A 25,750-nucleotide genomic window follows, 5' to 3' on the forward strand; every position below is an offset into this window, starting at 1 on the left:
TGTTTTCTTAACCTGAATATGAAACTTCTTCAATTACTTCACGAGACACAAAGGGAGGACTGTCAAGATTCAGTTCATTATTGTAAGCTAAGCTCCTGAGTTATATCTGAAATATACTGCTGTAACACTCTTGTTTCTGCCCTACCAGGTGTTCCAGATTGCCTATATGATTCTGAAAGCTGCCAACTCCCCCAGGCCAGGTAACTGGGTGCTGGAGCGTTCCCTGGATGGGGTGACCTTTACCCCCTGGCAGTACTATGCCATCACAGACACAGAGTGCCTCACTCGCTTCAACATCCTTCCCCGCACCGGACCGCCATCCTACACACGCGACGACGAGGTCATCTGCACCTCTTTCTACTCCAAAATCCAACCCCTGGAGAATGGAGAGGTGAGGGGTCAGAGGTCAGAGTAGGGTCACTGAAAGGCCGTAGGGGTCAGCTGTGGTGTAACAGCTACAGGGACTTGTTTCTATAGTAAATATGATTGTTTGTTGAACACTTCAAACTGAAATCCAATTTCAATAAAAATGCACAAGGTAAAAACTTGGATTCCATTTCACTATAATATATTAGATTCACCCATGGCCCACATGAAATAAGACCACCAGCACTTTCATTCACTTGCTTTAATGGGCAATGTATTGAAGCCATTTGCTGCTGACTTGATTGCCAGCTACAGTAGTATTTAAGTGCCCTGGTGGTTTAGTTCAATTACATGAGTCGGCTTTGAAATCACTCACCAGCTGCTCACAATCAAATGGACTTAATTCTAGTTGTGGTGAGCAAAGTTGCCCTAATAGTGCACATCTTGTTTACGAGTTAGGCATACAGTCTAGGCACATAGCACATACAGTCTAGGCACATAGCACATACAGTCTAGGCACATAGCACATACAGTCTAGGCACATAGCACATACAGTCTAGGCACATAGCACATACAGTCTAGGCACATAGCACATACAGTCTAGGCACATAGCACATACAGTCTAGGCACATAGCACATTTTATTTCATGGTGTGCTTGGTTGAAGTCAAGAAATGCTCTCTCTTTTCTGTTGCATCATCCACATCCAGCATTTTTCGCATATTTGTTTTCATTGAGGATTTGGAATAAAAAAAGCCTACTTCGCACAAAGAAGAAACACACACACACACACAGAAATCAACCCACACACACTCCACAAAGGACAACAACGCTGCCTTCATCAGTTGTGGATCGGAGCAACTCCTTTTAATTGTGAGAGCCGATTGCAGTCTGCTCTCACTGACGATAATGAAGCAGTCCAGTCCACAGCACCGACGCTGAGCCAGTTTATACTGTATTATCACCCACATAACTCAGTTCTCTAGCACCCTCCTTCTCCTCCCCCTCCTCCTTCCTCCACCTACCCCCCAGAGCCCCCCACCCAGGCCCCCCTAGGAGCTCTTGTCAGCCGGCTCCTTTTAGGTTGTGACAGGAAGCGTACAGCATGATCATAGCGAAATCCTAATGAGTCGTAGGCGGTGTCAACACATCGCAGATCTTATATTGAAATGTCACTCTCTCTGACTTCTTCAAAAACAGCCAAGCTAACCACACCGCCTGAATTAGCAGACACGGTTAACCCTTCACAGCTGCAACCAAATTATTTTTTTATCCAGGTCCATTAATGTGTTGTCTTCTCACCTCAGCAGTGGTGTGCTCAGAATGTTGTAATGGTGCTGTTTTTTAATGGATTTTCTGTGTGGAGATTGAATTGAGTCTTTGTTAAATACAGTATTGAACAGGGGTCATTAAATATCTCTCTTTTCCTTTATAGCATACTTGGGGTCTTTTTGAATGTATTAATTCATTACTAAGAATCTGTACCATTCGGTGCTTTGTCTCAATTTGCACCCGGGGCATAGATCCACACCTCTCTGATCAATGGAAGGCCGAGCGCTGATGACCCTTCCCCGACTTTACTGAACTTCACCTCCGCACGCTACATCCGCCTGCAGTTCCAGCGAATCAGAACCCTCAACGCCGACCTCATGACCCTGGCCTTCAACGACCCCCGCGATGTTGACCCCATCGTGACCAGGCGGGTAAGAACGACGCAACATGTCGTAGACTACGCATTACCATCGCCTTCATATAGCCTCATGTATTCCATCTGTGAGCCACTATTCATTTTTTACCCACCACGGCTTTCAGAATCAGTGAAATGGCCGTGCGGCACGTTGATTACATTGCGTTCACCAGACAGATGGGTCTTAATTAAAAATGTCTATAATTAAGAAATCTGTTCCTTTCTGAGCAACATCTACCTCATCATGTGTTGACTTTGGCCTACACTATCAGTCACCCAGTGAGCTCCTGTGTGACGCATAATTACCGGACAGATTGCAGGGTTTATTTTGAGAGGGGAATTTTTCATTTATAAAATACTGCTCAATTTAGTCATACAAAAGGGACTTAAATGATGAAATTGTGGATGAAATTGGCTCTCACTCTCTGAGAAATAAGTGTCTTTGAATAAACTAGACTGTGATGTATTTTTTTGTAGAATTAGCCAGCGTCTGATGGTAGAAATATTCCTCTCTATTTCTCTCCACTTGTTACTGTCTCGTATGTGTTTTTTTCTCGCAGTATTACTACTCTATCAAAGACATCTCAGTTGGAGGGATGTGTATCTGCTATGGCCATGCTAAAGCCTGCCCTCTGAACAAACAGACCAAGGTATGTCAATCAACCTACAGTCTCCATCCATGGCCCCTTCTCTACATTGTGAGATACAGTTCATTTTCGCATTTGATTGTAACTCCAAAAGGGACACGTGATACTCTTTGACCCGCGGCCCTCGTTTGAAGTGCGCTCCAGTTGTGTCTTGGGTGAAAAGATCTGTCGTCCCTTCAATGACGATGACACTGTAACGTGGCGTAATTTCATCCCCTGTCAGAAATTCAGCTGTGAGTGTGAACACAACACGTGTGGGGAGAGCTGTGACCGCTGTTGCCCCGGATACAACCAGAAACCCTGGATGGCTGGGACCTTCCTCACTCGCCACGTCTGTGAGAGTAAGATCACACAGTGATAAACACAGTATTACATACTGCACATGCGACTGCCAATTTTATATTGAATTGTTTAGTATGATCATATGTTATGTGATTTGGTTCTATCTTGCTATCTTATTTTGATGTGATGTAAACTTGATGGGGAAAAAATTTCAGTTAAATTTTTCATAAAACTTATGGAAGTCAACTTGAGAGACACCTGGTAAACAGCGCTAAACAATGTTTTCATGCAGGTCTTCTTTTCCCTTGAGGTACTGTGATAATTTAATTTGTTTACTGGATCTTTCCTTTGATTTTATTTGATGCCGTCTGCAGAGTGCAACTGCCATGGGAAATCTGAGGAGTGTTACTTCAACCAGACAGTGGCAGGCAACAAACAGAGCCTGAACTCCCAGGGGGAGTACGTGGGGGGAGGGGTGTGTGTAGGGTGCACCAGGAACACAGCCGGAGTCAACTGCCAGACCTGTGCTGATAGCTACTACAGAGCCACTGGGGTATGTACTGGTACTGTATAGTCCAATTGACTAGGAGCCAAGCAGTGAATAATCAATAGCGATCTCACTCCGTATCTATAGCTTTGTATCGTGACTAGGGCCATGAGTTTTTCCTGGCCTGAGCAGGAAATACTCTGGGCCCTATCATGATATACTATGTTCCCAATATCAAAGACGACTTGTCAGTTTCTCCATCTCTCCTCTTCCCTTCAGTTGAGTCCAGAGGACTCCGACCCGTGTCAGCCCTGCTCCTGTGACCCAGAAGGTTCTCTGTCCCCAGCATGTGTTCCAGACCAGTCCCAGGCTGAAGGAGGTATGCTCCTCAACCTCCCTGTTCTCCCCTCTCCGCTGATCTAGCTGTCATATGTCCCCCCCCCCCCCCCCCCCACCCCCGGTCTCCCTGTTTAGTGCTAAAGCCTGCGTCTCTCCTCCTGTCTGGTACCACAGACCTCACGGCTGGATCCTGCCACTGTAAGCAGGGTTATGGGGGACAGCAGTGTGACAGGTGTACCTTTGGCTACAGCGGCTACCCCAACTGTATCCGCTGTAACTGCAGTCTAGACGGAAGCATAAACAAGGATCCGTGCCTGCTGCCCTGTGTCTGCAAGGTAGGTCACGCTCTCATCCTCCTCCTCCTCCTCCCTGTATCTCTATCCTCCCATCTTCCTCTCCTCCCACACCACCAGAACCAATCCATTCAGTGTCAGGGGTGGACCCATCAGCGCAACGCTTCACGGCCTCGTAGGGCCAACCGCTCCGAGTTGGCTCGAGTTCTTCTCTCTTAATTGCTCCTGTAGAAATTGTGACTTGTCATTTGTTGTTCAAATTAGCCGGCTACTTCCGCCGCTGCTGTTGTGCACACTCATGTCTCACATATGTCATATCCTGGGCAAACTCACTCTTTCACTAGCCAATTATACTGTCTGACCGCAGGGATGTCAAGGAGAAGCGGGGAACTTTGCTCTCTTCGTCTAATTATTGAGCTGTGGGGATGATGTGCAGTCGAACATTGCGTTTCTTTCTGTCTCTAGGTGAGTCAGACGCTGCTGAAACTTTTCTCCAACTTAAGTGCACAGGCAGAGAAAGACCATCGGTATCTAACGAACACATCATCACTTTCTCCAGCTAGAGAAATGGCATCTGGAGAACGCTGGTTCAATGTAACATTTAGGATAGCTAATCATTTCTCAAGTACCTAATTTTCTTTCCCTTGATAGCATCTTGAAAAAAATTATCATATACCTGATTATGTTTTTTTTCTCGGTCATATACTGTAGAGGTTTAAACAAAGACACGCTGACCAGTTTTTTCCAATTAAATTATTGGAAAATCCCTACCTCTGAAATCATGTAATTTGGGGTGTGCCAGTTCCCATTTGACAGTGCCCAAGCAGTGATAGCTTTGTGCAGGCAGCCAGCCAATGTAGGTGGAATATAACATTTGGAAATGATATTTCAAGAGAAAGTGGCACCATTCCAGAATGGCAACGCAATTTCTATTAATGGTTGACTATGAGACATGAAGTCACTATTTACAATACACAAACATGGTGAGAAACAAATGCAGTCCAACAGGGGAATTGAATTGGCCTTGTGAAGCGTAATGCTTTCATGTCCTCTTTCTTTTCCCCAGGCGAGATAAAGTATCTAGCCACTCAAAACCACAGAAACCTGGCTTTGGCTACGTGGGCATGCCAAATGAATGTGCATTGCGGTTCGTTAGCCGAAGCTCAGGGATGATGGCATATAAAATGTTGATTTTGCCAAGTGTTTATCTATCTGCGCATGTTTAATAATCCAAGATTCAACCAGACAATAATCACTACCAGTTGTTAATGTGTGTGTGGTGTGTCAATGTGTGGTCATACTTTGTAGAATGTTACTGGCATCACTTAGCTTATTGTTTTTCACATGAGTTATCATTTAATGACTTTTGTCTACTTCTACTTGTAGTGTGTGATCTTGGGAGAGAGGGAATGTCTGTCCCAGGGGTGTGTGGGCTGTCACAGTGTGTGAGTGCCTGTATAGCACATCCTTCTCATCCAGATGCTCTGTGTCTGTGTGTGTGTGTGTGTGTGTGTGTGTGTGTGTGTGTGTGTGTGTGTGTGTGTGTGTGTGTGTGTGTGTGTGTGTGTGTGTGTGTGTGTGTGTGTGTGTGTGTGTTGCGTGTGTTGTGTGTGTGTGTTTTTTTGTGTGTGTGTGTGTGTGTCTGTGTGTGTGTGTTTTTGTGTGTGTGTTGCGTGTGTTGCGTGTGTGTGTGTGTGTGTGTGTTTTTGTGTGTATGTGTGTGTGTGTTGCGTGTGTGTGTGTCTGTGTGTGTGTGTGTGTGTGTGTGTGTATGTTCCAGCAAAACGTAGAGGGGGAGAACTGCGACCGCTGCAAGCTGGGTTTCTATCATCTCCTGGGCGAGCGTCTCCACGGCTGTGAGAAGTGCTACTGTTCCGGCGTGGCGAGTGACTGCTCCGATTCCCACTGGACATACCATAATGTAAGAGACTACGCCAGGCCTCACTCTCTCATTTTCCCCCGCAAACACAACTCATTAGTGCCTCTTGCCTGGCGCTGTGCTGCAGAGTTAACCCTCTACTGGCCGGCCTTATTAAAACAGGGTGCTGATGGCTGGGCTGATGACAGGGTGCAGTGGAGGAGGAGGCAGAGCCACACACATACACACACACACACACACACAGCCATAAATACAGGCTGATTTATACCGCGCCACACACTCTGACATGTTGGCAGGATGAGGTTGGCGAGGGTCAGAGGTTAATGATCTGCAGAGGGTAATTGTGGGTAAACAGGGTGGTGGGTAGGGTGGCGATATAGACAGGCGGGGGAGGGGGAGAGGAGGGGGCAGTGGAGGCAGGCCCGTCACTGGATTACAGGGCCTGATCTACGGTGGAATACTGCATGTGACAGACAGCCACACATCTGTCTACGCAATTAACCTAACCTTGAGTTCTCCCTTCAAACCACCATTCTTTAACCACTGTGTGTGTGGTGAGGGTGGTGGGGGGGGGTTGAGGACGTGCGTTTGCGTGTGTGTACTTGGCCGTGTGTGTGTGTGGGCGACCATGTGTCTGAGGGAAGTTAGAGGACATGGTGTATGCGTGTGTTTGTGTGTGTGTGGTCCCGTGTGGCTCAGTTGGTAGAGCATGGCGCTTGCAACGCCAGGGTTGTGGGTTCATTCCCCACGGGGGGACCAGGATGAATATGTATGAACTTTCCAATTTGTAAGTCGCTCTGGATAAGAGCGTCTGCTAAATGACTTAAATGTAAAATGTAAATGTCTAATCTGTTTGTGGAGAAGACCATTTTCAACCTATATGACACAAAGGAATCAGTCATATTAAGACCAAAGTGGGACATTATCAGAGGAAAGGTTAATCAGCCTGGGCATTAATGACCTGTACCTCTCTGTACCTCTCTCCATCCTAATGACCAGCACCTCTCTGTACCTCTCTCCATCCTAATGACCTGTACCTCTCTGTACCTCTCTATCCTAATGACCTGTACCTCTCTGTATCCTAATAACCTGTACCTCTCTGTACCTCTCTCCATCCTAATGACCTGTACCTCTATGTACCTCTCTCCATCCTAATGGCCTGTACCTCTCTGTACCTCTCTCCATCCTAATGACCTGTACCTCTCTGTACCTCTCTCCATCCTAATGACCTGTACCTCTCTATCCTAATGACCTGTACCTCTCTGTACCTCTCTCCATCCTAATGATCTGTACCTCTCTGTACCTCTCTCCATCCTAATGACCTGTACCTCTCTGTACCTCTCTCTATCCTAATGACCTGTACCTCTCTGTACCTCTCTCCATCCTAATGACCTGCACCTCTCTGTACCTCTCTATCCTAATGACCTGTACCTCTCTGTACCTCTCTCCATCCTAATGACCTGTACCTCTCTGTACCTCTCTCCATCCTAATGACCTGCACCTCTCTGTACCTCTCTCCATCCTAATGATCTGTACCTCTCTGTACCTCTCTCCATCCTAATGACCTGTACCTCTCTGTACCTCTCTCCATCCTAATGACCTGTACCTCTCTGTACCTCTCTCCATCCTAATGACCTGTACCTGTCTGTACTAGAGGTCGACCGATTAGGCTTTTTCAATGTCGATACCGACACCGATTATTGGAGGACCAAAAAAGCCGATGCTGATTAATCGGCTTATATTTAATTTTTTTTTTTTATAATGACAATTACAACAATACTGAATGAACACTTATTTTAACTTAATATAATACATCAATAAAATCAATTTAGCCTCAAATAAATAATGAAACATGTTCAATTTGGTTTAAATAATGCAAAAACAAAGTGTTGGAGAAGAAAGTAAAAGCGCAATATGTGCCATGTAAGAAAGCTAACGTTTAAGTTCCTTGCTCAGAACATGAGAACATATGAAAGCTGGTGGTTCCTTTTAACATGAGTCTTCAATATTCCCAGGTAAGAAGTTTTAGGTTGTAGTTATTATCGGGATTATAGGACTATTTCTCTCTATACGATTTGTATTTGTATTTCATATACCTTTGACTATTGGATGTTCTTATAGGCACTTTAGTATTGCCAGTGTAACAGTATAGCTTCCGTTCCTCTCCTCGCTCCAACCTGGGCTTGAACCAGGAACACATCGACAACAGCCACCCTCGAAGCAGCGTTACCCATGCAGAGCAAGGGGAACAACTACTCCAAGTCTCAGAGCGAGTGACGTTTGAAACGCTATTAGCGCGCACCCCGCTAACAAGCTAGCCATTTCACATCGGTTACACCAGCCTAATCTCGGGAGTTGATAGGCTTGAAGTCATAAACAGCGCAATGCTTGAAGCATTGCGAAGAGCTGCTGGCAAAACGCAGGAAAGTGCTGTTTGAATGAATGCTTACGAGCCTGCTGCTGCCTACCACCGTTCAGTCAGACTGCTCTATCAAATCATAGACTTAATTATAACATAATAATCAAATCAAATGTATTTATATAGCCCTTCTTACATCAGCTGATATCTCAAAGTGCTGTACAGAAACCCAGCCTAAAACCCCAAACAGCAAGCAATGCAGGTGTAGAAGCACGGTGGCTAGGAAAAACTCCCTAGAAAGGCCAAAACCTAGGAAGAAACCGAGAGAGGAACCAGGCTATGAGGGGTGGCCAGTCCTCTTCTGGCTGTACCGGGTGGAGATTATAACAGAACATGGCTAAGATGTTCAAATGTTCATAAATGACCAGCATGGTCAAATAATAATAATCACAGTAGTTGTCGAGGGTGCAGCAAGTAAGCACCTCAGGAGTAAATGTCAGTTGGCTTTTCATAGCCGATCATTAAGAGTATCTCTACCGCTCCTGCTGTCTCTAGAGAGTTGAAAACAGCAGGTCTGGGACAGGTAGCACGTCTGGTGAACAGGTCAGGTTTCCATAGCCGCAGGCAGAACAGTTGAAACTGGAGCAGCAGCACGGCTAGGTGGACTGGGGACAGCAAGGAGTCATCATGCCAGGTAGTCCTGAGGCATGGTCCTAGGGCTCAGGTCCTCCGAGAGAGAGAAAGAAAGAAAGAGAGACAGAGAGAATTAGAGAGAGCATACTTAAATTCACACAGGACACCGGATAAGACAGGAGAAGTACTCCAGATATAACAGATTGACCCTAGCCCCCCGACACATAAACTACTGCAGCATAAATACTGGAGGCTGAGACAGGAGGGGTCAGGAGACACTGTGGCCCAAAACGATGATACCCCCGGACAGGGTCAAACAGGCAGGATATAACCCCACCCACGTTGCCAAAGCACAGCCCCCACACCACTAGAGGGATATCTTCAACCACCAACTTACCATCCTGAGACAAGGCCGAGTATAGCCCACAAAGATCTCCGCCACGGCACAACCCAAGGGGGGGCGCCAACCCAGACAGGAAGATCACGTCAGTGACTCAACCCACTCAAGTGACGCACCCCTCTTAGGGACGGCATGGAAGAGCACCTGTAAGCCAGTGACTCAGCCCCTGTAATAGGGTTAGAGGCAGAGAATCCCAGTGGAGAGAGGGGAACCGGCCAGGCAGAGACAGCAAGGGCGGTTCGTTGCTCCAGAGCCTTTCCGTTCACCTTCACACTCATGGGCTAGACTACACTCAATCATATGACCTACTGAAGAGATGAGTCTTCAGTAAAGACTTAAAGGTTGAGACCGAGTCTGCGTCTCACACATGGGTAGGCAGAGCATTCTTTAAATTGGAGCTCTATAGGAGAAAGCCCTGCCTCCAGCTGTTTGCTTAGAAATTCTAGGGACAATTAGGAGGCCTGCGTCTTGTGACCGTAGCGTACGTGTCGGTATGTACGGCAGGACCAAATCGGAAAGATAGGTAGGAGCAAGCCCATGTAATGCTTTATAGGTGAGCAGTAAAACCTTGAAATCAGCCCTTGCCTTAACAGGAAGCCAGTGTAGGGAGGCTAGCACTGGAGTAATATGATCAAATTTTGGGGTTCTAGTCAGGATTCTAGCAGCCGTATTTAGCACTAACTGAAGTTTATTTAGTGCTTTATCCGGGTAGCCGGAAAGTAGAGCATTGCAGTAGTCTAACCTAGAAGTAACAAAAGCATGGATACATTTTTCTGCATCATTTTTGGACAGAAAGTTTCTGATATTTGCTACGTAGATGTAAAAAAGCTGTCCTTGAAACAGTCTTGATATGTTCGTCAAAAGAGAGATCAGGGTCCAGAGTAACGCCGAGGTCCTTCACAGTTTTATTTGAGACGACTGTACAACCATCAAGATTAATTGTCAGATTCAACAGAAGATCTCTTTGTTTCTTGGGACCTAGAACAAGCATCTCTGTTTTGTCCGAGTTTAAAAGTGGAACGTTTGCAGCCATCCACTTCCTTATGTCTGAAACACAGGCTTCTAGCGAGGGCAATTTTGGGGCTTCACCATGTTTCATTGAAATGTACAGCTCTGTGTCATCCGCATAGCAGTGAAAGTTAACATTATGTTTTCGAATGACATCCCCAAGAGGTAAAATATATAGTGAAAACAATAGTGGTCCTAAAACGGAACCTTGAGGAACGCCGAAATGTACAGTTGATTTGTCAGAGGACAAACCATTCACAGAGACAAACTGATATCTTTCCGACAGATAAGATCTAAACCAGGCCAGAACTTGTCCGTGTAGACCAATTTGGGTTTCCAATCTCTCCAAAAGAATGTGGTGATCGATGGTATCAAAAGCAGCACTAAGGTCTAGGAGCACGAGGACAGATGCAGAGCCTCGGTCTGACGCCATTAAAAGGTAATTTACCACCTTCACAAGTGGAGTCTCAGTGCTATGATGGGGTCTAAAACCAGACTGAAGCATTTCATATATATTGTTTGTCTTCAGGAAGCTTTTTCATTTTTTTTTGAGAGGAATGGAAGATTCGATATAGGCCAATAGTTTTTTTAATATTTTCTGGGTCAAGGTTTGGCTTTTTCAAGAGAGGCTTTATTACTGCCACTTTTAGTGAGTTTGGTACACATCCGGTGGATAGAGAACCGTTTATTATGTTCAACATAGGAGGGCCAAGCACAGGAAGCAGCTCTTTCAGTAGTTTAGTTGGAATAGGGTCCAGTATGCAGCTTGAGGGTTTAGAGGCCATGATTATTTTCATCATTGTGTCAAGAGATATAGTACTAAAACACTTGAGTGTCTCCCTTGATCCTAGGTCCTGGCAGAGTTGTGCAGACTCAGGACAACTGAGCTTTGGAGGAATACGCAGATTTAAAGAGGAGTCCGTAATTTGCTTTCTAATGATCATGATCTTTTCCTCAAAGAAGTTCATGAATTTATTACTGCGGAAGTGAAAGCCATCCTCTCTTGGGGAATGCTGCTTTTTAGTTAGCTTTGCGAAAGTATCAAAAATAAATTTCTGATTATTCTTATTTTCCTCAATTAAGTTGGAAAAATAGGATGATCGAGCAGCAGTGAGGGCTCTTCGATACTGCACGGTACTGTCTTTCCAAGCTAGTCGGAAGACTTCCAGTTTGGTGTGCCACCATTTCTGTTCCAATTTTCTGGAAGCTTGCTTCAGAGCTCGAATATTTTCTGTATACCAGGGAGCTAGTTTCTTATGACAAATGTTTTTAGTTTTTAGGGGTGCAACTGCATCTAGGGTATTGCGCACGGTTAAATTGAGTTCCTCGGTTAGGCGGTTAACTGATTTTTGTCCTCTGACGTCCTTGGGTAGGCAGAGGGAGTCTGGAAGGGCATCAAGGAATCTTTGGGTTGTCTGAGAATTTATAGCACGACTTTTGATGCTTCTTGGTTGGGGTCTGAGCAGGTTATTTGTTGCGATTACAAACGTAATAAAATGGTGGTCCGATAGTCCAGGATTATGAGGAAAAACATTAAGATCCACAACATTTATTCCATGGGACAAAACTAGGTCCAGAGTATGAATGTGACAGTGAGTAGGTCCAGAGACATGTTGGACAAACCCCACTGAGTCGATGATGGCTCCGAAAGCCTTTTGGAGTGGGTCTGTGGACTTTTCCATGTGAATATTAAAATCACCAAAAATTTGAATATTATCTGCTATGACTACAAGGTCCGATAGGAATTCAGGGAACTCAGTGAGGAACGCTGTATATGGCCCAGGAGGCCTGTAAACAGTAGCTATAAAAAGTGATTGAGTAGGCTGCATAGATTTCATGACTAGAAGCTCAAAAGACGAAAACGTAGTTTTTTTTTGTAAATTGAAATTTGCTATCGTAAATGTTAGCAACACCTCCGCCTTTGCGGGATGCACGGGGGATATGGTCACTAGTGTAACCAGGAGGTGAGGCCTCATTTAACAAAGTAAATTCATCAGGCTTAAGCCATGTTTCAGTCAGGCCAATCACATCAAGATTATGATCAGTGATTAGTTAACTATAACTGCCTTTGAAGTGAGGGATCTAACATTAAGTAGCCCTATTTTGAGATGTGAGGTATCACAATCTAATTCAATAATGGCAGGATTGGAGGAGGTCTTTATTCTAATGAGATTGCTAAGGCGAACACCGCCATGTTTAGTTTTGCCCAACCTAGGTCGAGGCACAGACACGGTCTCAATGGGGAAAGCTGAGCTGACTACACTGACTGTGCTAGTGGCAGATTCTAACAGCCTGCTGCCTGGCCTGCACCCTATTTCATTGTGGAGCTAGAGGAGTTAGAGCCCTGTCTATGTTGGTAGATAAGAGGAGAGCACCCCTCCAGCTAGGATGGAGTCCGTCACTCCTCAACAGGCCAGGCTTGGTCCTGTTTGTGGGTGAGTCCCAGAAAGAGGGCCAATTATCTACAAATTCTATCTTTTGGGAGGGGCAGAAAACAGTTTTCAACCAGCGATTGAGTTGTGAGACTCTGCTGTAGAGCTCATCACTCCCCCTAACTGGGAGGGGGCCAGAGACAATTACTCGATGCCGACACGTCTTTCTAGCTGATTTACACGCTGAAGCTATGTTGCGCTTGGTGACCTCTGACTGTTTCATCCTAACATCGTTGGTGCCGACATGGATAACAATATCTCTATACTCTCTACACTCGCCAGTTTTAGCTTTAGCCAGCACCCTCTTCAGATTAGCCTTAACCTCGGTAGCCCTGCCCCCTGGTAAACAGTGTATGATCGCTGGATGATTCGTTTTAAGTCTAATACTGCGGGTAATGGAGTCGCCAATGACTAGGGTTTTCAATTTGTCAGAGCTAATGGTGGGAAGCTTCGGCGTCTCAGACCCCGTAATGGGAGGAGTAGAGACCAGAGAAAGCTCGGCCTCAGACTCCAACTCGCTGCTTAATGGGGAAAACAGGTTGAAAGTTTTTGTCGGCTGAATGAGCAACACCGGTTGAGCATTCCTACAGCATTTCCCTCCAGAAGCCATGAGAAAGTTGTCCGGCTGCGGGGACCGTGCGAGGGGATTTGTACTAACGTTACTATCTGTACTTACTGGTGGCACAGACGCTGTTTCATTCTTTCCTACACTGACATTACCCTTGCCTAACGATTGCGTCTGAAGCTGGGCTTGCAGCACAGCTATCCTCGCCGTAAGGCGATCGTTCTCCTGTATATTATGAGTACAGCAACTGCAATTAGAAGGCATCATGTTAATGTTACTACTTAGCTTCGGCTGTTGGAAGTCCTGACGAACCATGTCCAGATAAAGCATCCGGAGTGAAAAAGTTGAATGAAAGTTGAGTGAGGGAAAACTAAAAATATAAACGGTAATTAAAAAGTAAAAACCGTAAAGTTGTCAGGTAGCAAAGTAAGGTTGGCAACAAAACGCACAGCAACACGTAAACACACACAGAAATACGAGCCTTAGGTCATTAATATGATCGAATCCGGAAACTATCATCTCGTAAACAAAACGTTTATTCTTTTAGTGAAATACGGAACCGTTCCGTATTTTATCTAACGGGTGGCATCCATAAGTCTAAATATTCCTGTTACATTGCACAACATTCAATGTTATGTCACAATTACGTAAAATTCTGGAAAATTAGTTCGCAACGAGCCAGGCGGCCCAAACTGTTGCATATACCCTGACTCTGCGTGCAATGAACGCCTGCTAACCTGGATTTATTTTAGCTAAATATGCAGGTTTAAAAATATATACTTCTGTGTATTGATTTTAAGAAAGGCATTGATGTTTATGGTTAGGTACAGTCGTGCAACGATTGTGCTTTTTTCGCAAATGCGTTTTTGTTAAATCATCCTCCGTTTGGCGAAGTTGGCTGTCTTTGTTAGGAAGAAATAGTCTTCACACAGTTCGCAACGAGCCAGGCTGCCCAAACTGCTCCATATACCCTGACTCTGTTGCAAGAGAAGTGACACAATTTTCCTAATTAAAAGAAATTCATGTTAGCAGGCAATATTAACTAAATATGCAGGTTTAAAAATATATACTTGTGTATTGATTTTAAGAAAGGCATTGATGTTTATGTTTAGGTACACGTTGGCGCAACGACAGTCCTGTTTCGCGAATGTGCACTGCATCGATTATATGCAACGCAGGACACGCTAGATAAACTAGTAATATCATCAACCATGTGTAGTTAACTAGTGATTATGATTGATTGATTGTTTTTTATAAGATAAGTTTAATGCTAGCTAGCAACTTACCTTGGCTTCTTACTGCATTCGCGTAACAGGCAGGCTCCTCGTGGAGTGCAATGTAATCAGGTGGTTAGAGCGTTGGACTAGTTAACCATAAGGTTGCAAGATTGAATCCCCGAGCTGACAAGGTAAAAATCTGTCGTTCTGCCCCTGAACAAGGCAGTTAATCCACCGTTCCTAGGCCGTCATTGAAAATAAGAATGTGTTCTTAACTGACATGCCTAGTTAAGTAAAGGTATAAAGAATAATAATATATATATTTTTTAATCGGCCAAATCGTTGTCCAAAAATACCGATTTCCGATTGTTATGAAAACTTGAAATCGGCCCTAAATAATCGGTCGACCTCTACTCTGTACCTCTCTCCATCCTAATGACCTGTACCTCACTGTACCTCTCTCCATCCTAATGACCTGTACCTCTCTGTACCTCTCTCCATCCTAATGATCTGTACCTCTCTGTACCTCTCTCCATCCTAATGACCTCTACCTCTCTGTACCTCTCTATCCTAATGACCTGTACCTCTCTGTACCTCTCTCCATCCTAATGACCTCTACCTCTCTGTACCTCTCTATCCTAATGACCTGTACCTCTCTGTACCTCTCTCCATCCTAATGACCTGTACCTCTCTGTACCTCTCTCCATCCTAATGACCTCTACCTCTCTGTACCTCTCTCTATCCCAATGACATGTACCTCTCTGTACCTCTCTCCATCCTAATGACCTGTACCTCTCTATCCTAATGACCTGTACCTCTCTGTACCTCTCTCTATCCTAATGATCTGTACCTCTCTGTACCTCTCTCCATCCGAATGACCTGTACCTCTCTGTACCTCTCTCCATCCTAATGACCTGTACCTCTCTGTACCTCTCTCTATCCTAATGACCTGTACCTCTCTGTACCTCTCTCTATCCTAATGACCTGTACCTCTCTGTACCTCTCTCTAACCTTATGACCTGTACCTCTCTGTACCTCTCTCCATCCCAATGACATGTACTTCTGTACCTCTCCATCCTAATGACCTGTACCTCTCTGTACCTACATCTATCCTAATGACCTGTACCTCTCTCTATCCTAATGATCTGTACCTCTCTGTACCTCTCCATCCAAATGACCTGTACCTTTCTGTACCTCTCTCCATCCTAATAACCTGTACCTCTCTGTACCTCTCTCTATCCTAATGACCTGTACCTCTCTGTACCTCTCTCCCTCCTAATGACCTGTACCTCTCTGTACCTCTCTCCCTCCTAATGACCTGTACCTCTCTGTACCTCTCTCTAACCTTATGACCTGTACCTCTCTGTACCTCTCTCCATCCCAATGACCTGTACTTCTGTACCTCTCCATCCTAATGACCTGTACCTCTCTGTACCTCTCTCTATCCTAATGACCTGTACCTCTCTGTACCTCTCTCTATCCTAATGATCTGTACCTCTCTGTACCTCTCCATCCAAATGACCGGTACCTTTCTGTACCTCTCTCCATCCTAATAACCTGTACCTCTCTCCATCCTAATGACCTGTACCTCTCTGTACCTACCTCTATCCTAATGACCTGTACCTCTCTGTACCTCTCTCTATCCTAATGATCTGTACCTCTCTGTACCTCTCCATCCAAATGACCGGTACCTTTCTGTACCTCTCTCCATCCTAATAACCTGTACCTCTCTATCCTAATGACCTGTACCTCTCTGTACCTCTCTCCCTCCTAATGACCTGTACCTCTCTGTACCTCTCTCCCTCCTAATGACCTGTACCTCTCTGTACCTCGCTCCCTCCTAATGACCTGTACCTCTCTGTACCTCTCTCCCTCCTAATGACCTGTACCTCTCTGTACCTCTCTCCCTCCTAATGACCTGTACCTCTCTGTACCTCTCTCCATCCTAATGATCTGTACCTCTCTGTACCTCTCTCCATCCTAATGACCTGTACCTCTCTGTACCTCTCTCTATCCTAATGATCTGTACCTCTCTGTACCTCTCTCCATCCTAATGACCTGTACCTCTCTGTACCTCTCTCCATCCTAATGATCTGTACCTCTCTGTACCTCTCTATATCCTAATGACAGGCCTCTTAGGCCAGCTGCTCTATCAGCCTGCCATACCCACAACCAACCCCCCCCCCCCCCCCCCCCACACACACACACACACACACAAGGTTAATGTAAAAAACATGAGGAAAAGGCACTTTATTCAACATTTGAGGATATTCACTTGGCAGATCTATTGAAAGAAAATGAGAGCGAATAGAAAAAACCCAAACATGATCATAGCCTGGCAAGGGGAAGCGTCTGTCGTATAAATCGCAGGCTGCCAGACAAGAGTGTTCATTGTGATTTAAGGAAGAGGGAAGCCGAGTGGTGTCAAACCATGATGTATTTTCCTCTGCCTCGCACATAAAGAATATAAATCACCGAAAAATATCTCAACCAAAATCTGACTGTTGAATATGTCTTTCGATACTTATCTCGACCCAGGAAGAGTCGTCTCTGTGTTCATTGGAGGGGAAAAAATAGCAAATGAGTGTTTTGGGATTGTCACAGTTTTAAGAACAGTTGATGGCAATATGTAGGCAACACTGCATGGTAAAGCCAGAAGCAGAATATCTCAATATTTGAAGGGACAAATCACAAAGAAACATTTTATTTAGTAAACCACAGGTGTAGACTAACAGTGAAATGCGTACTAACGAGTCCTTCCCAACAATGCAGAGAGAAAAAAATCCTCCATCATAAGGGCTACATAACACTGCCATAACAAGGACATATCATAATGTCATAAACAGTCAGACGCTTTCTGCATACATTGATAGAATCAAACCCATATGCTATGTGTTTCTGTTCAGGAGACATCCATGGCCGGCTGGTCCCTCACAGCAGAGGATGGGGAGGGGAAGGTGTGGCCTGGCGCCAGCAGAGACAGAGACAGGTCCCAGACACTCAGGATCGATAACCAGGAAGCCAGGAGACACCTTCCTGCTATCTACTACTGGAGCGCACCTGGAGAGTACCTGGGCAACAAGGTCAGCCCACAACAGCCCTCTTTATCACACCACACACCACACACCACACACCACACACCACACACCACACACCACACCACACACCACACCACACCACACCACACCACACCACACCACACCACACCACACCACACACACCACACACTATTGTTCGGTCTTAAGTTTGACTATTTATTAGTTTCTTCCCTCTTCTCCTCATAGCCTTTGCATGTCTTCCCATCCCATTGTCTCTAACTCATTCTATTCCCCTCACTGCATTCTGGGGGAAAGCGATGCTTCGTTCCATGAACTCTGTAATAATATATTTTTCTCTTACAAACATCTTCAGGCATGACGATTTACTCTGCTCTCCCTAATGTCAAAAAGGCACATCACATCATTATGAGCTTTATATAGGGGTCCACAATAGGGAACTAATGTATGTTTGTCTGTGTCTGTGTGTCTGTGTGTTTGTTTGTGTGTGTGTGTGTGTGTGTGTGTGTGTGTGTGTGTGTGTGTGTGTGTGTGTGTGTGTGTGTGTGTGTGTGTGTGTGTGTGTGTGCGTGTGCGCGTGCGTGTGTGTGTGTGTGTAAGGCAGTCAAGCAGGATTTCAGTAAAAGGATCAGACACTGAAGCAGAGAATTCTCTCATGCTAACGTGACGCTCAAAGCCCAACACAATTACTCCTGTACGTCCGTGGTGCCATGTTTCATCTCATGAATTATCACCATTGTGACATGCATTAAAAGTGACAGCCTCGTTTCTAATGAAAAAGAGAAATTGTTACATTTCGCTCCAGTTCCTACCATAGTTTATGACTGCACACGGGTCTCGTTCTTTCGGGCTTTATGTTTGCTTTATGTATTTGGGGGAGGCTTGTTGCTGTTTACTATGTCCTTCCCTCTCCAAATAGAGTTGAAATCAAATCAAATGTTATTTCTCACATGAGCCGAATACAACAGCTGTAGACCTTACAGTGAAATGCTTAATTACAAGCCCTTTACCAACAATGCAGTTTTAAAAATATCAACAACAAAAAAATAAGAAATAAGAATAACACATCATTTAAGAGCAGCAGTAAATAACAATAGCGGGGCTGTATACAGGGGGTACCGGTACAGAGTCAATGTCAATGTGCAGGGGCACCGGTGTCGAGGCAATTGAGGTAATATGTACATGTAGGTAGAGTTATTAAAGTGACTATGCATAGATAATAACAGAGAGTAGCAGCAGCGTTCCAGATGGGGTAGCCATTTGATTAGCTGTTCATGAGTATTATGGTTTGGGGGTAGAAGCTATTTATTTTGGACCTTGGCCCTGGTGATGTACTGGGCCGTACGCACTACCCTCTCTTGTGCATTGCAGTCGGAGGCCGAGCAGTTGCCATACCAGGCAGTGATGCAACCCGTCAGGATGCTCCCGATAGTGCAGCTGTAAAACCTTTTGAGGATCTGAGGACCCATGCCAAATCTTATCAGGCTCCTGAGGGGCATTACGTTTTGTCGTGCCCTCTTCACGACTGTCTTGCTGTGCTTGGACCATGTTAGTTTGTTGGTGATGTGGACGCCAAGGAACTTGAAGCTCTCAACCTGCTCCACTACAGCCCCATCAATGAGAATGGGGGCGTGCTCGGTTCTCCTTTTCCTGTAGTCCACAATCATCTCCTTTGTCTTGATCACGTTGAGGGAGAGGTTGTTGTCCTTGCACCACACGGTCAGGTCTCTGATCTCCTACCTATAGGCTGTCTCATCGTTGTCAGTGATCAGGCCTACCACTGTTGTGTTATTAGCAAACTTAATGATGGTGTTGGAGTCGTGCCTGGCCGTGCAGTCATGAGTGAACATTGAGAACAGGAGGGGGCTGAGCACGCACCCCTGAGAGGCCCCCATGTTGAGGATCAGGGTGAAAGATGTGTTGTTACCCTTACCACCTGGGGGTGGCCCGTCAGGAAGTCCAGGATCCAGTTGCAGAGGGAGGTGTTTAGTCCCAGGGTCCTTAGCTTAGTGATGAGCTTTGAGGGCACTATGGTGTTGAACGCTGGGCTGTAGTCAATGAATAGCATTCTCACATACCACTAGTGACCTTTTGTCCAGGTGGGAAAGGGTAGTGTGGAGTGCAATAGAGATTGCATCATCTGTGGATCTGTTGGTGCGGTATGCAAATTGGAGTGGGTCTAGGGTGTCTGGGATAATGGTGTTGATGTGAGCCATGACCAGCCTTTCAAAGTATTTAATGGCTAAAGGCATGTCATTTAGGCAGGTTACCTTAGTGTTCTTGGGCACAGGGACTATAGTGGTCTTCTTGAAATGTGTCGGTATTACAGACTCAGACAGGGAGAGGTTGAAAATGTCAGTGAAGACACTTCCCAGTTGGTCAGCGAATGCTCGGAGTACACATCCTGGTAATCCGTCTGGCCCTGCGGCCTTGTGAATGTTGACCTGTTTGAAGGTCTTACTCACATCGGCTGCGGAGAGCTTGATCACGCAGTCGTCCGGAACAGCTGATGGTCTCATGCATGTTTCAGTGTTACTTGCCTCGAAGCGAGCATAGAAGTTATTTAGCTCATCTGGTAGACTCGTGTCACTGGGCAGCTCTCGGTCGTGCTTCCCTTTGTAGTCTGTTATAGTTTGCAAGACCTGCCACATCCGACGAGCGTCGGAGCCGGTGTAGTACGATTAAATCTTAGTCCTGTATTGATGCTTTGCCTGTTTGATGGTTCGTCGGAGGCATAGCGGGATTTCTTATAAGCTTCCGGGTTAGAGTCCCGCTCCTTGAAAGCGGCAGCTCCTCCCTTTAGCTCAGTGCGAATGTTGCCTGTAATCCATGGCTTCTGGTTGGGGTATGTATGTACAGTCACTGTGGGGACGACGTCCTCGATGCACCTATTGATAAAGCCCGTGACTGATGTGGTGTACTCCTCAATGCCATCGGAAGAATCCCTGAACATATTCCAGTCTGTGCTAGCAAAGCGGTCCTGTAGTTTAGCATCTGCTTCATCTGACCTATTTTTTTATAGACTGAGTCACTGGTGCTTCCTGCTTTAGTTTTTGCTTGTAAGCAGGAATCAGGAGGATAGAATTATGGTCAGATTTGCCAAATGGAGGGCGAGGGAGAGCTTTGTACACGTCTCTGTGTGTGGTTGCTCATTTAACATGATGATAGAAATGAGGAAAAACTGATTTAAGTTTCACTGCATTAAAGTCCCCGGCCAGTAGGAGCGCCGCCTCTGGAAGAGCATTTTCCTGTTCGCTTATGGTCGGAATACAGCTCATTGAGCGCGATTTTAGTGTCAGCATCGGTCTGTGGTGGTATGCAGACAGCTACGAAAAATACAGATGAAAACTCTCTAGGTAGATAGTTTGGTCTACAGCTTATCATAAGATACTCTACCTCAGGCGAGCAAAACCTCAAGACTTCCTTAGATATCGTGCACCAGTTGTTGTTCACATATATGCATAGGCCCCCGCTCTGTGTCTTACCAGAGGCTGCTGTTCTGCCCTGCCGATGGAGTTTATAACCCGCCAGCTGTATGTTCTTAATGTCGTAGTTCAGCCACGACTCGGTGAAGCATAAGATATTACAGTTTTTAATGTCCCGTTGGTAGGATATACGTGCAGGATGGAAGGCAAGGGCAGATCAGCCACTCGTCGCCTGATCCTCGCAAGGCACCCTGATCTTTTCCACGAAATCTCAGTTTCCTTCTCCAGCGAATCACGGGGATCTGGGCCTGGTCGGGTGTCTGTAGTAGTATATCCCCTCCCGTCAGACTCATTGAAGAAGAACTCTTCGTCCAGTTTGAGGTGAGCAATCGCAGTTCTGATGTCCAGAAGCTCTTTTTGGTCATAAGAGACAGTAGCAGCAACATTATGTACAAAACAAGTTATGAACAACGCGAAAAAACAAACAAAATAACATGGTTGGTTAAGAGCCGATAAGATGGCAGCCCTTCCCTCCAGCGCCATCGTAAACTCACTCAGTTTGTATCATTGTTGAGTTAGAGTTCTTGAGATTCAGGTAAAATAGATCAGATTACCACCACACAATAATTAGAATGAAGTTAACACAATGTTGTCATGGTTCCTCCTGGCACCAGAGGGCGACAGAGACCGCCCTAGAGACTTTTATTGGACTCAGGTGTGTCTTATTATTTCATGATTGTGTCCCTGTTAAGAGAGGTGTGTTTATGTGGTCCTTTGCAGAAGCTTGAATTGTTTACCGTGTGTGTTCAATTCCTGTGTGATTTTTCGAGACGTAGTGTTTGTTGTTTTTTCAAGTGTACTGTGATCCTGCGGCTACCGTATCTCAGTAAAGTATTATGTTTATCTTTAACCACTGATTCCTTATCTGGTCGCTTCTCTGCATCTGGGTCCAAACTTACCACGTCACAAATATAGCCCCCATAAAAAAATGTGTACAGCTGTATATTCACTTGTTTGACATATCAGTGAAAAAAATGCATCTTAATTGCTGCCTATTCCTTTAACTTCTAGAACTGATTCTTGACCACGTATATCCTGCTTCTCCATTTAACAGGGGATGTGGTGACAGATTTACAGGAGATAATAAAACCCATAAACCTGCAAACAAATCTCAAATTAACTTTTTTAGACAGAAATCTCCACGTGTTGATTGACTATTGCCCTTGTGCCGAGGGCTGCCTCCTTGCCTTCCCTGGCCGAGCAAAGTGAAAGGAATAGCACCAATTACAGCGGCTGCCTCTTCACTGAGTTGTGACCTATCATGGGTAATAGACTATTATGATGATAAATGAACCCATCTCGGTAGCGCTTGCCTGAGTACACACTTCAGCACTTTCTCCCAGTGAGGAGCGGGGGCCATTACCCCTCGCCTTCAGATTGACAAGGCCGACGGAGCGCCGAGTGCCCAAGAGAATATGCATGGGTGGGTGCCAATGATTGTTTTACCCATATGAATGTATTTATTTATTGTGTGTGTGTGTTTGGCTTCATTTGTGGGCTGGGCCCCCTGTACGAGGTAGTCTTCACTGGGAACCTATAGACTAGAGACTGAGAGAGCGCCACCTATAGGATTCTAACAGAGCTCTGAGTAGACACTGTCATACTGTGCTCCTCTGTCCCACTTGACAGTAGAGAGGAGGACATTCAGCCACTCCTAGCCTGTCCCAGACTGCAGCTCCAGACTGCATGCTGTGGCTAACACACCGTGATCGTCCCTCTACTCCCTCTATTCCCGCCACACTGCAGGGGCAGAGGCCGCAGGGCACAAACGGCCCCATTTCCAGGCTCTGCCACTTACATGTCTGATGAACTGCAACAAGGACGCCTCCAAAGCTGCCTGCTCATTCAGCAGATCCTGGAGCTTTTTTCATAAGTGGATCGACCATCTTTTGTTTGTTGGTTTGTTTGTTTTAAAGAAGTCCCCATGATTCAAATATTGTATTTTTTTTACAACAGAACTCTATTATAAATGTGTGGGTTGCTTAGAAACAAGATGTGTGCTTTCTTATACAGTACTTGCCAATTATTTTAATGATACTCCAACTGTTTTAGTAAATTGCTTAGTTTTTCTGATCTACATCTACCCCAAATACTTTAGAAAAACATGGCGGAAATGTTTCCATGAAGCAACCCAAACAAATGGTATTGGTTACAGATGGACAAACAAGTAGGGAAATTCTTGTAGCTTTTGAGTCAGCAAATAGTCTCTGCCCCGGATCTTTTCACTTTGGACGGTCTCATTGGGGCCAGTTAAAGTGTTCCCCAGATGTCCGTGTTTCCAAGCCCTAGTTTTGGATCATCACCCACTATGCACAAACAAAACAGGACCCCATATTGGAGGCAGTCAGAGGATCTGAGCAGAGCCCCCTCTTTGTAGCATTCCTGTGGGTGGCCGGTGGGAAAACACACATTGATGCCTCCTGGATATTAATGTCAACAGAGCCAGAGCTCGTAATGGGGGAACAGATGTCAGGATCTATGGGTTCCTGGGGTCACGGTGCAACTCTTGTTTTCAGAAGCCCAGCGGAAGGTTGGATGGTCTGTTGTTAATTTCCTGAAAGATGGGCCCTGATTACCCCCCTCCTCTGTTTTTGTCTCTCCCGCTCTCTCGCTCCATCTTTGTCTGGGCATATTTGGTGTGGGATGGCTGGCAACTCTGTCTCTCTGTCTCTGTTCTAACACGGCCTCCCCTGTGATGTATAAAAGTGGATCCGAACCCCAAAGTCCTCTCTTCGCAGTGCTCTCTTTATTTGTCCTGTAACTCAATCTGTCCTCGTGTAGCAAAATACAATTTATTATGGTTGTTCAGGATCAGCCACTGTGCTCCAGTAGGATTGTGAGATATACGATTGTATCTGAGGAGCTCTTGTTATGTATCCCAGACAAAGAGATCCTACTGCGACATGGATGGTTTATTGATGTGAGTGTCCTGTTGTGTGTTTCTGACGCTATTTACAGGAGGATTAGAACTTTGCCACGAGTGGTGTGCTGACGCATGCTGTTGCTCCTTAACAAAAGGTTTGATTTCCCTTGCTCCTCCCACCCACAATGCACTTCACCTTCATAGACCAGCCCCTTTGTTCCACAGAGGGTGAAGAGTTCTCAATGTGAATTGGATTTATGTGAGGAAAGACTTGATATTATATATATATATATTATATTATGTCATGATATTATAATAGGACCTGCACCCTGTACACGACTCACTTTAGCCCTTGTTTATAGAAACAAATAAGGCTTTAGCTCAATCCTTCTCCAAAACCCCATGCTTAGGTACAATAGTAACATTTTATATCTATGTTGGTTGTCTGCCCAGCTATGCATGAATTATATCCTAAATGGATAGACATCAGCGATGCCAAAACCAATGGTTTGACAACACAAATGAATAGATGTTGTGCTTTGGTGCTGCTGAAGTTCTGGGTCTGGTGTATGTAGCTCCCTGCTGTGGCTGGTCTTCTAGCCAGCGTGTTGATGGTGCTTTTATTTATTTAACTAGGCAAGTCAGTTAAGAACAAATTATTTGCAATGACGGCCTACCCCAGCCAAACCCTAACCCGGGCCAATTGTGCGCCGCCCTATGGGACTCCCAATCACGGCCAGTTGTGATACAGAATGGAATCGAACCAGGGTCTGTAGTGAAGCCTCTAGCACTGAGATGCAGTGCCATAGGCCGCTGCACCACTCAGAAGCACCATTGGGGCTTGAAAGGCCTTCAGTTTTCCCTGACCAGATGATCTAACCAGGAACAACTCTGGTCCCTAGTTATATCCAATACAGGTCTCTTGGTCAGGGAAAACTCAGGGCCCCTCTGATAAGTGCTGAGTGGAAAGTGGTTTGCCCTCCAGGTCCAGTCTAGTCTTAGGTTCTCCCAGGTCAGATAACGACAGGGCCTTTTATTCAACACAGCAAAGCCCCGAGAGCTCCCTGCTATAGCCTCAGCAGGGGGCCAGGAGAGGAAAAGAGAGCAGCTCAATAACACCAAGATAAGAGGGCCCCTTTCTAGCAGGAAAAACACAACACACATCTCTGCTTTGTTTGGAGAGCTGGAGCCAGAGGAGAGAAGAAGAAGCAGAAAGAAAGAAAAACAAAGATGCACAAATACAAAGGAGGTTAGGCTGTCCTGGATCCGAGAATGTGTGCTCAACTGTACAGACAAGACGCCCTACATTTTAGGAATGCAGTCATCATTGGAACAAAACACACTTGTGGCTGTGGCAAACTAGGCATCCTAATCTTCAAGAGCACAGTGCCTGTAACTGTGTCCATCTTTAAGGATCTTTGTTTAAAAGCTGATTGTAATGCATCTGTCTAGTACAGCCTCGTCAGTATTACTGCCAGGCATGGGTAGTGTGTCCCGCTATAAAACCTGTCCCTTAACGGTCATTACACACAGCTCGTAATGTCACTGAAGAGGAGTGGAGATTTGTTGGTGGTGTTGGGTCATTTCACACTTCACTGGGTTTTAAAGGGGACTCTAGATCATTTTAGCTAAGTATTATATCCAAGCTGAGTACTAATGCAATAACTCCTATGACCCTCACTATGCATGCAGACCTAATCTCGGTCCTTGTCTTTACATGCTATTAAACTGTAAAAGTGCATTTGATGGTGGT

At 45.4% G+C, this 25,750-nt stretch overlaps 1 protein-coding gene across 1 annotated transcript in view; it reads left to right on the forward strand.

The window, feature by feature from the left end:
- The window catches only part of lama2 (laminin, alpha 2), a 132,608-nt gene that overhangs the window by 22,357 nt on the left and 84,501 nt on the right, over window positions 1–25,750 (forward strand). Inside the window, exons 7-15 of the mRNA XM_038962589.1 lie at window positions 149–391; window positions 1,889–2,068; window positions 2,613–2,702; window positions 2,923–3,040; window positions 3,356–3,534; window positions 3,748–3,847; window positions 3,982–4,142; window positions 5,881–6,021; window positions 17,500–17,676. Coding sequence (XP_038818517.1) covers window positions 149–391; window positions 1,889–2,068; window positions 2,613–2,702; window positions 2,923–3,040; window positions 3,356–3,534; window positions 3,748–3,847; window positions 3,982–4,142; window positions 5,881–6,021; window positions 17,500–17,676 — 1,389 coding nt within the window. The remainder of the gene's footprint in view (window positions 1–148; window positions 392–1,888; window positions 2,069–2,612; window positions 2,703–2,922; window positions 3,041–3,355; window positions 3,535–3,747; window positions 3,848–3,981; window positions 4,143–5,880; window positions 6,022–17,499; window positions 17,677–25,750) is intronic.

Source organism: Salvelinus namaycush, chromosome 24, assembly GCF_016432855.1.
Source record: "Salvelinus namaycush isolate Seneca chromosome 24, SaNama_1.0, whole genome shotgun sequence".
Classification (NCBI taxonomy): Eukaryota; Metazoa; Chordata; class Actinopteri; order Salmoniformes; family Salmonidae; genus Salvelinus; species Salvelinus namaycush.